Source organism: Salvelinus sp. IW2-2015, unplaced genomic scaffold (assembly GCF_002910315.2).
Source record: "Salvelinus sp. IW2-2015 unplaced genomic scaffold, ASM291031v2 Un_scaffold1283, whole genome shotgun sequence".
NCBI lineage: Eukaryota > Metazoa > Chordata > Actinopteri > Salmoniformes > Salmonidae > Salvelinus > Salvelinus sp. IW2-2015.
In genome coordinates this window covers 18,098-34,752 of record NW_019942817.1, presented here as the reverse complement: position 1 = coordinate 34,752, position 16,655 = coordinate 18,098, and the positions used below count along the sequence as shown (strand labels likewise).

The 16,655-nt window shown below is 41.9% G+C and overlaps 1 protein-coding gene across 1 annotated transcript in view; it reads right to left on the bottom strand.

The window, feature by feature from the left end:
- Nucleotides 1–16,655, bottom strand: part of LOC112070309 (tau-tubulin kinase 1-like) — a 50,599-nt gene that overhangs the window by 15,853 nt on the left and 18,091 nt on the right. Inside the window, 8 exon segments of the mRNA XM_070438909.1 lie at nucleotides 6,001–6,164; nucleotides 6,519–6,853; nucleotides 7,211–7,392; nucleotides 7,769–7,973; nucleotides 10,927–11,081; nucleotides 11,484–11,609; nucleotides 12,114–12,206; nucleotides 12,514–12,579. Of these exon segments, the coding sequence (XP_070295010.1) occupies nucleotides 6,001–6,164; nucleotides 6,519–6,853; nucleotides 7,211–7,392; nucleotides 7,769–7,973; nucleotides 10,927–11,081; nucleotides 11,484–11,609; nucleotides 12,114–12,206; nucleotides 12,514–12,579 (1,326 nt within the window).

Here is a 16,655-nt window from a genome sequence, read left to right as displayed (position 1 = left end):
CATTATGGTCAGGTTGATAAAGGAAGGATTACATGTCTTTTTGCACCTGGTTGTAATCTGATGTTGGTTCAACAACATAACCTATCTAGTCTATACATTTTTCCCAGGGTTGTTGATGTCGTCATGACAAAGATGCCTTTACCTGGTTGTAATCTGATTATCTGACTTCGCTTCAACCAGATTTCAACAAAAGGAAACCTTACAAAAGCATGTTGTGTGAAGTTTTGGATTTGTATACAAAAATAATTTGAGTGTGTGTATTTTGTTCAATAAAAATAATAAAAACAAATTTGATTTTGGTTTTCAAAGTACAAGGATTTGCTCCAAAATGAAAATAAATTTTTTGAAAATTAATTATTCCACAGTGCATTTAAACTCCATTTAAATTCCACTCAATCGAGCCAATGAGTGATAACTGGGTCGTTACATGAAATGAGTCCCTTTTGGGTAGTGTAATTTGGTGAAAGTTTTATTTCACCTCATTGTAACATTCTGTCATGATGAGCACATGTTCAACTTAATAAAAAAGAGGACTATACTAAGTGCCTATTAAGTGCCAAATAAAGTAACAGGATTAAATCAGCCATAAAACCCCCTGGAACAGGGGGAACGAAAGCTTGTTGTGTGCAACAGGGAGAGGCAATTGAATGCAAGCTTCAAACATTTTTTTATTGTTAAAACATTTCTAGCCTGTCCACCTATGGGTAACATGGTTGATGTGTTATGCTCGTTGCACTCAGTTCTCCACTACAAAACATGTTCAAAAAGGGTAGAAAATGGCCAAAAAGTGTAGAACCAGCTCACCTGCCTTACACTATGATTTGACTATATATATTAAATGTTCTTAAAGGGGCCAGTGCAGTCAAACTAGATTTTCCTGTGTTTTATAAATATTTCCACACTATGAGGTTGGAATAATACTGTGAAAATTATGATAATGCACTTTTAGTGTCAAAGCTGTTTGAAAAGACTGCCTGAAATTTCAGCTTGTTTGGCTGGGTGGGATTTTTGAACCAACTGGTGACATCACCAGGTGGTACAAGTTAATAGCCCAATAAAGAGAGTTTGCCCTACTCTGCCAATAACAGCTAGTTTTCAAGTTAAATTAGGCTCTTTCAAATTAGGTCCCTCTGTCAAACCACTTCCAGACAGTCCTAACTAAATTCTTGCTTGAGAAATTTAATTTAGCTAAGGAGCTGTTTTGGTTTCTTTTTGGCCATTTTAATTGAAAACAATCACAGTAAGGTACCCAATTGTTACCCAGAAATGATTTTATATTGAGATGAAAATGGCTGCATTGGACCTTTTAAGAAAAATATATTTAAAAAATAGTTTAAATCATATTAAAAAAGAGAGTTCAGTTCCTGTAACAGGGTGGACCTTAACAGTTTTTTTCTACTTAAAATTAATCACAAAATAAATATGAATCTTCAGAAATGACTGTCAAAGCAACAAAATAACTAGGGCTTTATGAAAACGTGGAGAAATGTTGCAGTTAAGCATGTTAATCTCTTCTGAGATGTCACAGAGTGCACATAGGAACATGTACACATTTTGGCCCTTTTTCATTCATATAAAAATCAAATGAATGTATTTTCCATGTTGTCTATATTTAAAGTCTAAGCCTTGGTTGGGTTGGGGGGGGGGGTTAAACAGACGGATTTTGGTGGGAATACCGGCCCTAGGGGATGGGTACTTTTTAATATTATAGGCTTTTAAAATCCAATATTGGTGCACAATATCTATTTGAAATATCAAAGGAACACAACATGGAATCATTTTGTGGAACGACCCAACTACACTATTGTCTCAATTAATCAATCTGAACTAACTGGATTTAAAACCACATCTCAGTGACTACTGGCTGACATTCTTGTTAGTTTTGTTCTTTTTTTGTCTGTTGTCCTTTATCAGTGAGGGCCATTGTGTCATTCATATAGAGCTGTATCCCATTTTCCATTCAAACCTTTCAAAGGATCTGGAAGTTATTGCTCACCCTAACCTCATAGATAAATACACCTGTTCGTCGAACATCTCATTCCAAAATCATCATAAATATGGATTTGGTCCCCCCGTTTGCTGCTGTAACCTGCCTCCACTCTTTCTGGGAAGGCTTTCCACTAGATGTTGGAATATTGCTGCAGGGACTGGCTTCCATTCAGCCACTAGAGCATTAGTGCGTTTGGGCACTGATGTTGGGCGATTAGGCCTGGCTCGTTCCAATTCATCCCAAAGGTGTTTGATGGGGTTGAGGTCAGGGCTCTGTGCAGGCCAGTCAAATTCTTCCACACCAATCTCAAGAAACCATTTCCGTATGGACCTTGCTTTGTGCATGGGGGCATTGTCATGCTAAAACAGGAAAGGGCCTTCCCCCAACTGTTGCCACAAAGTTGGAAGCACAGAATTGTCTAGAAAGTCATTATATGCTTTAGCGTTAAGATTTCCCTTCACTGAAATTAAGGGAACTAGCCCGAACCAGGAAAAACAGCCCCAGACCATTTTTCCTCCTCCACCAACCTTCACTTTTGGCACTATGCATTACGGCAGGTAGCATGCTCCTGGCATCCACCAAACCCAGATCCATTGGTCGGACTGCCAGATGGTCATAGGAAGGCCAAAAAAGATCATCAAGGACATCAACCACCCGAGCCTGTTCACACCGCTTCCATCCAGAAGGCGAGGTCAGTACAGGTGCTTCAAAGCTGGGACCGAGAGACTGAAAAACAGCTTCTCTCTCAAGGCCATCAGACTGCCAAACAGCAATCACTAACTCAGAGGTTGCTGCATACATTGAGATCCAAGCACTGGCCACTTTAATAAATGGATCACTAGTCACTTTATACAATGCACTAAATAATGCCACTTTAATAATGATTACATATCTTACATTACTCATATCACATGTATATACTGTATTTTATACCATCTATTGCACCTTGCCTATGCCGCTCGACCATCGCTCATCCATATACTGACATGTACATATTCTCATTCACCCCTTTAGATTTGTGTGTATTAGGGAGTTGTTGGGGAATTGTTAGATTACTTGTTAGATATTACTGCACTGTTGGAACTAGAAGCACAAGCATTTCGCTACACTCGCATTAACATCTGCTAACCATGTGTATGTGACAAACACAATTTGATGAAGTGTGATTTGTCACTCCAGAGAACGCATTTCCACTGCTCCAGAGTCCAATGGCGGCGAGCGCTTCACACCACTCCAGCCCGACGCTTGGCATTGCGCATGATGATCTTAGGCTTGTGTGCGGCTGCTCAGCCACCCATTTCATGAAGCTCCCGACGAACAGTTCTTGTGCTGACGTTGCTTCCAGAGGCAGTTTGGAACTCGGTAGTGAGTGTTGCAACCGAGGACAGATGATTTTTACGCGCTTCAGCACTCGGTGGCCCTGTTCTGTGAGCTTGTGTGGCCTGCCACTTCGCAGCTGAGCCGTTGTTGCTCCTAGACGTTTCCACTTCACAATAACAGCACTTACAGTTGACCGGGGAAGCTCTAGCAGGTCAAAAATTTGCCAAACTGACTTGCAAAGGTGGCATCCCATGACGGTGCCACGTTGAAAGCCACTGAGCTCTTCAGTAAGGCCGTTCTACTGCCAATGTCTTCTATGGAGATTGCATGGCTGTGTGTTCGATTTTATACACTGGTCAGGTTGATATAGCCGAATCCACTAATTTGAGGGGGTGTCCACATACTTTTCTTTATATAGTATTCATACTCTGCTCTGAGTTAGGTTGTTTTGAGCACAGGGATGTTTTGTGGCACCCTCTAGTGTTGGGCGCAGGGGAATAAAAATAAACAAACAGTGTTACTGTACTTACACCATGTGTACGGGCCTCCCATTAGACATACACAGTAGCACATAGTAAGCAATGTATGACACTTTTCAGCATGCACAGTTTATGCATATCAGGGTTCTACAACTCTAGGGAGCTACTGGATGTGCAGGTTTTTAATTTTTCCCCAACCCAGCACTAACACCTGTTTCCAATAATCAACTCATCATGACCTTCATTCAACCAGGGATGTCAAACTCAAAACACGTCCTCTATCCATCATTTTGGGACTTTTTGATGCTCCCTGATTGTCTAGCTTTCAAATCCTGTGATTATTAGTGAGCTGGACACAGTCAAGAACATTTATGTATGTAGGTCCATTATAATTTCTACACAGTTTCGATCTGGTTTAGTCATTTTAAAGTATATTGAGTTTGTTCCCCCCCCCACCAAAAAAATTAAAATATTTATATTGTTTTTTTAAACTCAAACCACCGTGGGCTGGATTGGACCTCCTCGCAGGCAGGATCCGAGCCGTACGTTTGACACCTGTGCCATATGCCATATGCCAACCAGTGATTGAGCGTTGGAAAACAAAGCATTTATGAATCTCTTTGAAATGCTCATTGGATGTGTCTTTGGTTCATACTTAAATGCCTGTTTCTTGACACATATCTGTGTACAAAGCGGTATTTCAGAGTTGAAAGTGTAACATGCGACAAAAATAAAATATAATACATATATCATTGTTGGGCAAAATAGTATGATTGCATTACATTCTCACCTAAAAGACCCCTGAAGAACTGAAACCCTAATGGAAGCTATGGGCACATTGGTTTTAACAATAGAAAGAAACATTTTGTCAACTTCAATTGTTCTCCAAGAAATTGCTGAATTTCCTCTATAATTCACCTAAAAGACTTGAACATTCCCCATATTTTCTTTATACATCTTTTTATGTATGAGGTAACGGTCAGCTTAATCACATTTGGTGGCAGCGGTGGGATATGTTTCCCTAGCCTGATGGGAAGACCCACGGTTTAAATGTTTTAATTTAACATTTTCAACCAAAGGTTTTCATGTCAGGAGTTTATAACACTGACGTCAAGAACATGTTTAGTATGAAGAAAACGTTTCGAAACTTGGTGGCACCACCTAAACATGTCCAAAGATATTATTTCTGTTACAAAAACCTTTCGCTGCGGCTATCTGGATGTTTGTTACATTATTCTCATCAGAATGACAAAGTGTCATCATGTATGCGTATATCTTGTTTCATCGGTGTGTCATAACGAGGGCATCAAGTGCAGTGCAACCCGAATACAGGGACGTACTGGGACCAGGAATCTTCCCGGGGTATGGACCAGCCCGTCTGGCATTTGCCGGAACCGTACAATGAGAAAATGGACTCATTGCGAAAACGATTGAGAAAATATTGTAGAAATACATTGGGGGGGAAAGAACCTATCAAAAAAAAAAACTACTCATGCCACCATCTCACCCAAAAAACATAAACTGTTCAATAATTATAATATGTAAGGCTACATCTGATCTGATGCTGGAATATGCAGTTTGCAAAGCCACGTCTCCCATTCATACCTTAGCATTACAAAACAATGGTTAAAACCAAAAGTCATGGGCAAAACCAAACTGATGGAAAGGAACAATTTGTGCCTACTGACACAGAAAAAGGCTCGTTTTCTCTCTTTACACTGGCAGGATATGTCACACCAATGACAGTGTGAATGACACTAAAATGGCTGCGGGAATAATGGTCGCCCCTCGCCAAGGTATTCAGTTCCCACTGGCTTGCAAAATTTTAGGGTTGCAAAATTCCCAGGTTTTCTAGAAAGATTACTGGAATTATAAGGAAATAAACTGGAAATCCGTGAATCTTCCAACTGCGATTTCTGGAAAAACAGGTCATTTGAGTTAAATTATCGGAATTTTGCAACCCTTGGCTTAAAACCCTACCCCCAGGTTTAGCACTGCATGTTAATGGACATCCCGACCAGAGGGGGCACCGAACAGCTCATCTTTACATAATCTGGATAGATCAACAACACCCACCGCTTAGGTGGGTCTCATCCATATCATCTAAAGATGAATCGCACTGTGCAGCAGGCGACCCAGCTCTGAGCCGACTACCATGAACATGCAAGGAGAGAAGCCTCCCTCCACCGATAGGTTGGCCCGATCTCTTACCGGTCTTTGGGGTCCGACAGGACGGCCTGACGGGAGTGAATGACAGGGCGACATGGCGGGGCTTCCCCCACTTCGTCTGGAGGCTTCCTCCTCGGTGAGCGTGAGCATGCCCCGGCTGCTGTTGGTTGTGTGGGTCGTCTTGGGCCGCACCACCATCTCCGCCCCTAAAACAAAGGATTGGTTAGGAATCTAGTACCCTTTTCACACCGTCACGCCAAACCGGAACCAAACTGTGATGGGTTGAATAGTTCATTTTCACATTGTCCTTTTCAGCACGGTTCCAGCAAATGTGGTGGATGCATAACCAGGTCAGCTCAGTAGAAATGGTTTGGTTCGGCCCAGTAGTGTGAAAAGTGTTTGCCGGATTAAGTCAAACGTCAAATAATATTTTATTGTCAGAGGAGAGATGAGGATGATCGTCAACACAACTTGTACAGAATAGAACAGAACTGAATAGAACAAAATTGAACTGACTGAAATTTCACATCATTGAATGTACATAAAACCTTCAGGCCCACCTCCTCCCCGCAGCCTCCTCCTCTCCTCTCCCTCCTCCAGGGGCCTCAGCTCCTCAGGCTCCTCATCAGTGGTGCCCGACGTGGTGGGCTGGAAGTCCCTCAGCTCCGTCTCCTTGTCGATGATCACCCACTCCTTGCTATCAAAGTCTTCCTCCTCTGCTAGCGGCACCGATCTGATAAAGGCATTACTGTGGGCTTCCTGGTCCACGGACGCCACCGAGCCCTCGCCGTGCCGCCCGCGCTGCAGGCCGTCGTCCACAGACAGCATCATGGCCGGTTGGGACGAGTACAGGTGGCGCGAGGGTGAGCCCAGGATGTCCATGCGGGACCTGATACTGTGGCACACAGATATGTACACGTACACACAGGTACAAGCACGAGGACGTACAAGTGCACATAGACACACAAGCGCGCACAAACAAATGCACACACACAAACAAAAGAACACACACATTAAGTATTGAATTAAGTATTAAAGTGGAGGGCTAAAATAGATAGGCTTATAGCAGTTACACAGACCCTAACCCAAAGGACTTTCCTGGAACGCCTAAGAGACTTTAATGTAGCTATTTACAATACTAAATGTATTTTAGTATAATGCACTTCCTGGTTAACTACTATACTTAAATACTATTCTACTAAAAGCTAGTACAGGTCTGTAACTAATGCTAGAGCTGGTTTGTAGTGGTCACCTTTGGCCGTAGCCGTCGACGGCCCTCCCATCAGCGGCCGACATGCGGTCTGACTCTGGGCTGTTGATGCGGCGGTACCGGAGGGAGCACACCTGGCCACTGAGGGACTCGGGGGCCCCTCCTGCCCTGCACGGCGACATGGGACAGGCCCCTCTGCTGGGTTCATCCCCCTCCTGGGCCCCCTGCAGACACAGAGGGGAGAGGAGGGGAAGAGACGGGAGGGGAAAGGAGAGAAAGGAGGTCACGATGATGTATGCAAAACAGTAATTCATTCTAAAATGTGTCTATTACCACTGCTAGGAGTTTAAAGGGTAGGCCTTCGTCTGTCTAGTGTACACATTTTCTGTGTGGATGTCCATCTCAGTCTGTGCATCTGTATGTCCGTCTATCATCCTCTACTCAGCCAACCATCAATCGATCCCATATTTTTCATTAATAAAAAAATGCTAAAAATACTGTATCAACAAACAGCATTAGCTACGTTAGAACAACATCTACATAGATGCCATACAGTAAAATGTTGTGTTCTCCTTCCCCTCACCCCTCCCCCTTGCTCACCTTGCCCAGGCTGATCCTGAGTTTGTTGCGGTTGAAGTCGCTGTCCTCCCATCCCTCGCCCTTGGCGGGCGGTGGCCCCCCCTGGCGGCTCCCGCTGGGAGGCAGGGCCGGAGGGGCGTTCTCCTGGTCGCTGAGGTGCTCGTCCTGGAGCACGTTCTCCGTGTTCTCTCTCTGGAGGTCTCCGGGCACCGGGGTGTTTATGGCTCTGTGGGAGAAGATGGGTGGGAGTGGCGGGATGGGTTCAGGTTAAATCAGTTGATTAAGATCAGCGGCGGCCCAATGATGTACACAATGTATATTATAAACACATGTATAACACCTATATGTGAATATATGTCCACTGGGAATGCAGGTTTTTGTTCCAGCCTTACTCTATTCCAAAATGTTTCTTATTATTTTATTTCCTGAATTATGCATGCACTTAATTAATGCACTTTGTACAGGCCACCCTCAAAGTTCAATAAACATCTATTTATTCAGTGAAACATTGATTGTAAACTGGTATTTTACAGCCTAGTTTAGAATTCAATATCATGCTTTTCAAAGGGTTTGGATGAGGAGTGTGGCAGTAGCCTCGAGGTGTGACAGCAATACCGATGGAGACAAAACCCGTTACCTCTCTCATTTGCACTGGGAGGCTCAAGATGCCTCCGAAAATGGCACCCTATTCCCTACACAGTGCAATATGACGTCAAAGTGCACTACTTAGGGAATAGGGTGCCATTTAGGATAGAGCCTCATGTGTGATGACGACCAAAACACTAACGATGTCTCCGGAGATGAGGGTGTCGTGTTCGCAGGGAAGTCATGCGGCTGTGTGTAGTGTGTGCGTGTCTAGGCAGCCTGAACAGTAAAAAGCCTCAAACAAGACAGTCATCAGAGAGAGAGAGAAACTTCAAAAATAATATATTTGGGTGAGTGAGTCAAACAATTGCTCCCATAAAAGACAGAGTAAAATTAGAGCATTGTGACTGCACTCTATCATGTTGTGGCACTTTCAGGATCTAATGTATTGTACCATTGCATTGTGATTTGATACTGTAAATGTCAAGTATCAAAGACAGCCGACGGGTGAAAAAGATTCTAAGATAAAGGAAGATGCAGAAATATGACATCATCGTACACAAATGGGGAAACGTTCTGCTTACAAAAGTCAACAACGACAACATGTGAATCTGCCACGAACGCCTCTATTGGCTCTTCCCATGCGAGCACGCCTCAAGGGAGGCCATTTCAGCTGGCACATTTACATTGATGTGAACACTGAAATGTTGATTAAATGGTTACCGTCGCTGTTAACACTAGAACCGCTAAAGCAGTAATTGACTGCTCATTAATATAATTTGTTTTATTACTCTGCCATTTTTAAAGCCATGCCCCCCCCACCGTCCTTGACTTTTCCTAAATAAGTCTATATAACCGTAGGTAGAATGTTAATATCACAAACAGAACTGGAGTTACAACCAGTTTAAGGAGGGCATCTCATTTTTTGAATGGTTTTCCCCGTTTCCCCTCCTCCCGACAGTGGAAGGTGCCGTGCCCCAGTTGATAATCAGTATGTAATTCCCAATTTTGAATGAAGAACAAGGCAGGCCATTATATTGTACTGATATAATCTAATTATAATCTGAAAATGTATACCCTAAATATGTACCCTATACCAGTCCACCAAATCCAAGCAGTCTTATCAGTCTACTCTGGCCTATTTGGAGTACACAGTGAGAGGCGTGTGTAATTTACAATAGGCAAGAAGACAACGACGAATGGATGCACATGCTGTGTTAGCACTGCTACTAGATCTGAATGAAAACAACTCATGACATCTGATTATTCTTCAGATTCTGAGCCTCAGCGTGAACCTACGCCTCCAAGGTCTTAGCGGCAAAAAAGACAGAACGATGCGCAATGCAGCGGGTGCCCTCGCCGCCGTTAAACGAAATGTGAGACAAGAGAGAGGAAGAGACGGCACCGTTTAGATACAACAAGCCAGTGACAATGCTACAGACTGATTATCAACACAAAATGTCATCGCAGAGAGCAGGCCCCAGGGGTGTAGCAAGAAATTCGATGGTAGGTGGGCCTGTGAAATTTGGATGGGCAGGGGTGGGTGCTGAGGAGTATTTTTTTTAAATAATAATAATAATTAAAAAAAAATTTTTTTGCTCAATCTGATTAGATGGGTTTGGCAGGGCCTGGCACCTCTGTGGTGGGCCTGTGTCCACCCAGGCCCACCCATGCTTACGCCCCTGACAAGCCCTACATCTCAAGCAAAAAACAACATCAGCAACAGCAGTCACCAGCTGGAAGCGTTCATTTCAATCCTGTGGAGCATTCGATGAAAAGAGTGTGTAGGCTATATGGAGAGCTTCGGGTCAGACATGTAAGGGATACCTTTCTTTGGAGAAATCATGTCATGGGATCGCTTCAGAGAGATCATGCCACGGGATCGGCTTCAGGAGAGATCATGCCACGGGATCGCTTCAGAGAGATCATGCCACGGGATCGCTTCAGAGAGATCATGCCACGGGATCGCTTCAGAGAGATCATGCGTCACCTTCATTTTGGTGGTAAAGAAATGAGAATGCGATGCCTGGAAACAAATTCGCCATGGTATCCGACGTATAAATAACTGACTCTTTTTTTTACTGCTGTCATATCGATACTTATATTCATTATAATGACGTTATTACTTTTGTGCAGATTTTCACCATTTATCAAGCACAGTTGGTGCTGACCATGCGTCTTGGTGGTTGGAATATTTTTATTTTATTTTATCATTATTAAAAGAAGCTGTTACCGTGTTCCAACACAAAGGGACTCCACAAATAAAACTGATTGAAAACGTGTATTTTTACATAGAGCAACATAAACAAATTAAAATGCTATTGTGTTATTTGAAATGGGGTTTTTTATTACTCAAATGTTACCTTCATAAACACAATCAAATTATAATTTTTGCGATATCATATATGAAATGTATGAATTACACTGTTAATGTTGCAGTCAGAATGACTCATCAGCTTGAAGGGGGTCCCTCGAGGCCCAGTGGTTCGAATGTTAAATGAATTGCAAGCAGAAAGTTGCCCTGCGGTGTATGATCATGTAAAATTGTGGACTTTCCTTTCAAATCCTAACGGTAAATATATCAGGGTCCTTACCCCACCATAGCGACGGTGGGCCGTGTGTTGTGCTGTGGTTGGGTGGAGGCGCTTGTCGACTGCGTGGAGTCTGTCCCTCCTTTCTCCCAATCAAACGGCTCATTTTCCGTGATGATGCGCTCCTTCATGCTGTTCTCAAACACCGACATCAGCAGCTGGGAAATAAAGGAAATTTGACTTTGGCCACATCCCAAATGACACCCTAATCTTTAAATACACCCTTTTCCCTTGACCAGAACAGCAGCCGGCCAAACAGAAAACAACTCCAAATTAGACTCTGGTTGTGTCCAAACGGCACCCTACTTCCTTTCTATTGGTCAAAGTAGTGCAGTATGTAAGAAATAGGGTGTCATTTTAGATGCAATTTCGTAATTGGAAATAGCATAGGGAGAACTAGGAAGCATTGATGAAGTCAATATATCAGTTTGTGTGAGCATACAAAAAAAAATCCCCGGAATAGTGAGATGGTGGCCAGTCAAAAAAAAAAAAGAGACGTTTGTGGGAGCATTTCAAAACACTTCAAAGTACTTTCCTTGTTCTCTATACTGCGAAGGTACCTGATAATCCGGCTTGGTGTAGTAGTCCAGGCCCAATACATGGTCGAGGAAGATATGAAACTCTGAAGGCATGTGTTTCAGCAACATCCTATGGTCATATCGCTCTTTTATCTGCCCGACTTGCTCCTACGCAAAAAAAACAGAATAAAACATTATATATTTGTTTGACTTTATTTAATTGTTATTCATTAGCTGAACACACCAGTCCTTTCCCCTTCCCCCTCCATTTGCCCATTGCGCCATATGCACAAGTGTCCGAAAGCTGATGGAGTGAAAATGATCAAGGGTGTAGGGGCAAATTAGATCATCCTATATGCAACTTCAACGGAGCCAACACGCACTGTGATATTTGGAGTTTGCACAATTTCATTACAAAGAATCGAGAGGCGTACCAAAATGATATGCCACATGCATTTATTTCTGTCTGATTTCGAGGCGCAACTCATATTACAAATGAAATACCTACTAAACGAAATGTTTAATTGTTACTAACATTGTCAAGAGTTGGAAGAAAAGAAGATCCAGAAAAGCTTGTGTTTTGTTCAGCTTGCGTATTATTTGATCATTTGACGCTTAACGATTCGCTAGAAATACAGTGGGTCTGTCGCGGACGAGTGAAGGGGACTCTACCTTGTCCTTGATTTTCCGCCACGGTAGCTGTCCAACTGCAAATTCCACCAACATGTAAAATAAAGACCATAGGTCATCATGGCGGCCCATTTCCTGGGGAGAGAAAAAAAACAAAAGTAAAGATTATGAATGATATTCTTCATCCACGCTATATCGTTTCAATTAGTACAGTACACCCTTAATAGTGCCAAACCTAAGGTTGCCCCCATAGAGATCCTATTAAATTGCTTTATGTATTTTAATTCCTTATTGTATTGTAATTCCTTATTATATGGTTGCCCGCCACCAATCGACATTACAACAACATAATTAACAAGTTCTAAGTTTATTTCATAAGAGCAAAATTGGCAGAATACATTTTCCAGCATATACATTTCGACAACATGACAACATTGCTTACTTTGTTTTTATGTGCGTTGACTGAGGCATATCGTACAGTTCCTCGGAAACCTGCAACAGTTCTCGGCTGAAAGGAAATAAAAACGGTATTAGTGACGGACTAATATCAAGATGCACATACATCAATGTCTTGGAAAAAGAAAAATTCGAACATATCTTCCTTCTAGGTTTATCCCTACTGTTCACTCTCCAAAATCGGGTGGTTTTAAAAATAAAACTATTCCTATCTAACACTTAATTTTTTTTTAACTAAAATGTGAAGTAAATAATAAGGACAACAAATGGAATAAAATAAATGACTGGTAATGATTTACATTGACACTACACTAGCATTCATCCCACATCCGTTAGCGCCAAATAAACACGTCACAACAGCTACGTAGAGGATACATGCAATTACAAGCCATCTTAAGACCCGAAAGCACGTCATCGAACATTGAACATGCTATATTTGACCTTGACTGTTCGATCTGACATGCGCCATAAGATGCCGAAGTCAAATATAGGTCATATCAATGCTTTTGTTGCCAGCATTTAGTGCCGTAGAGGAGCTATGGATGCTTACTGTCAACACAGTGAATCTAAATAGTATAAATCAAATAAAAACGAAATAATAAAGTAGACAGAAACATATGTGAGGGGTCACACCAGGAATCTGTACACTAATCCTACTAAAAGCTCATGAATGTATGTCTGTGTGTTCGGCTCAGTAAGCAACTTGGGTAAAACCATAACGGTATTATAATGTAGCTGAGCTAAATTCCATTTTAATCCAGTCAATATAAATAATTAATATCCAACGAACTTGAATTGAAATATTTCAATAACTCCTTCGAACTTTTTCCTAAATGTCGATTCACTTCCTGCACTGACAATTTGAAAATTGATTTGCGCCTCTCTAGCTTAGCTTAGTAACTCAATCTCTTGTGTTTGGCTTGGGGTGGCAGTATCAGTGGCGCGGAACATGCTGTTCGTTCTCACATTACCCTCGTGGTGTGCTGGTGCCATGACCTTAGCTCCGAGGGGAGCAAAATGAACGCTCGGGGTCGAGTCCCACGGTCATTTCTCGAACACTACTGAGCCCTCGGAGGTAGACACTGGAGCTGCGTCCCGAATATTACTATTTGGGACGCATCCTTGGTTTAGATTTGACAGGGAAGGATGCCCCGTTATTGTCAACAATAACACCACCTGTGCTCTCATCTGGTTATTACAGAGAGAGGCTGCCTGTATGTCAGTTGACATACTGTATGTATGCAGACATGTGGCTGTTAGAAACTGTTAGAAACAGGAGAAACTTCCACATTGCTCTAACTTACACATTCTGTTGCTTTCAAGTTTGTCACTTTCAACTGCGCATGCGTCAGAATTAGGACCCTACTCTGACACATAGCTAAAACCTAAAAGAAACAGAGTATCTAAGTGTAAGTTAGAGTGTGAGCAATAATGTACAAATATCTCACATCCGAATGTGGCTCTAATTTTATTGCTATGTGGATAGATACACTTATAGCTGTTGCTATATAAAATAGCTGCAAGCAATAACAATGGGGTCCTAGCAATATAAATAGCATCACTCGGTTAACTATTGATATAAGTATAACAGAAAGGTTGAAGGTGGGTGTCCTTAGTGTGACCCCTCTGCTCTGAGGAGAACAGAAAGCTTGGTGACCACACTCACGTCACTCTGTCATCATGCACATGACAGCCATGGCGGAGCAAGGATCTGATGGAGAAACGGGTTGGAGCATGCACTTCAAAATCAAATATCCAAAAGGAACTGTAAAACACAAAACAAAGGCAAGCACTGAAACAAAAGGAATTAATAAACGTAAGGGAATGTAACAGAAATGGGCACACATCACATAGAAAAAGTGACATTCATAAAAGGTCCAAATTACACACAGTCATGGCAGTCAAACATTTTCTATTGGCTTTTATGTAATAGAGAGAACTATATACAGTGGGGCAAAAAAGTATTTAGTCAGCCACCAATTGTGCAAGTTCTCCCACTTAAAAAGATGAGAGAGGCCTGTAATTTTCATCATAGGTACACTTCAACTATGACAGACAAAATGAGAAAAAAAATCCTGAAAATCACATTGTAGGATTTTTAATGAATTTATTTGCAAATTATGGTGGAAAATAAGTATTTGGTCAATAACAAAAGTTTATCTCAATACTTTGTTATATACCCTTTTTGTATGGCAATGAAGAGGTAAACGTTTTTCTTTGTTAAGTCTTCACAAGGTTTATCGACATCACTGTTGTGGTATTTTGGCCCATTTCCCCATGCAAATCTCTTAGAGCATGAGCATTGGGGCTGTTGTGGGCAACACGAACTTTCAAATCCTCCAAGATTTCCTATGGGTTTGAGATCTGGAGACTGGGCTAGCACTCAGGACTTGAAATGCTTCTTAACGAAGCCACTCTTCGTTGCACTGGGCGGTGTGTTGGGATCATGTCATGCTGAAAGAAGACCCAGCCACGTTTCATCTTCAATGGCTTTGTGATGGAAGGAGCGCTTTTCACTCAAATCTCACGATACATGTGCTACATTATTTTTCCTCTTATCCGGATAGTCGTGCTGGTACGTTGCAGAAAAAAACAGCCAAGCATGATGTTTCCCACGCATCTTCACAGTAGGTATGCGTGTTCTTTGATGCAAATCGCATTGTCTCCAAAGACGAACGTTTGCTTTGATCCTACAAACACGAGATTTAGTTTAACACGTTTTGGTTTCTCATCTACCATATGCATTCTCCCATCTTCTGGATCAAATCCAAATGCTCTTCTAGCAACTTCAGACGGGCCTGGAATGTACTGGACTTAAGCAGAGGGACACGTTATAGGGCATGCAGCAGGTTTCGCAGTCCTGGCGGCGTCGTGTCTCTCGATGGTAGCTTTGTATTTGGTCCATATTCTCTACAGGTCATTCACTTGGTCCTCCCGTTGGATACTGGGATTTTTTGCTCACCATTCTGTGATCATATTTGACCTCAGGGGATGAGATTTGCGTGGAGCCCAGATCGGGAGATATATCAGTGGTCTTGTATTTTCTATTATCTAATATTGCATCCAGTTGATTTTCTACAAACCAAGCTTATGCTTCCTATTGAGATCAGTCCTTCCACAGCATGGTTGCGAGGTCTAAACTTGTGTTCTCTGCGTGTCCTTGACAGCTTTCTTGGTCTATGGCTGTGGAGTTTTGGAGTGTGAGTGTTTGAGGTTGTGGACGGTGTCTTTTATACTTGTAACAGTTTCAACAGGTGCCATTAATACAGGTGACGAGTGCGAGGCGAGAGGATGCCTTTAAAGAAGAAGTTACAGGTCTGTGGAGTCCAGAATGTTGTCCGTTGTTTGTATGTGACCGAAACATTTATTTTCACTACGAATTTGCAAATAAACGTTCATAAAAAAAGATCTACGCAATGTGATTTCTGGAATTTTTCCCCTCATTTTGTTGTCATATGTTGAAGTGTACCTTGATGAAAATTAGGCCTCTCTCATTTTTAAGTGGGAGAACTGCACAATTGGTGGCTGACTAAAATTTTTTGCCCACTGTACTTAATAACGTGTGATAATAAGCAATGTTTGCCCAACAGTCACATGGCCACAATTCTGTGCTGAATGATTAAATTTTTAATGTAGTAACTTCTGGTTCAATCGCAATTACGACTCTGTGAAAGATTTACACATTTTTATGTAAGTTTTCCAATTCTGTAAAACACATTCTGGTGCAAACTATTAACATTTATGTAAATGTGTTTCAAACTTCCTGTAAGACAATTCTGGTTTACAACTCAACATTCAGACATGGTGTCCGTTTGATTTTGAGGTAACTGCTTGGTGAGTGCGGGATCTTATTCTGTTTTTGCAATGGCTTTTTTAGTTTTCAACCATTTTTTCACCCCGTACTGCGAGGAATGAAGTGGATTGAGTTGGTATCCTTCCAAGAGGCTTATATGGTGCACTGGAAACAGCCTTAATAATACCTATATAATGAGCGTGTATTATAGTCTCAAATAACAGATATTACAAGTTAAGACACCCAAAACGATAGAGAGTATACTATAGGCCGGTTTCCCTCCAGACAAGATTTAGGCCTAGGTTTGAACTGAAGAGCACAGTGAAGTGTTTTGT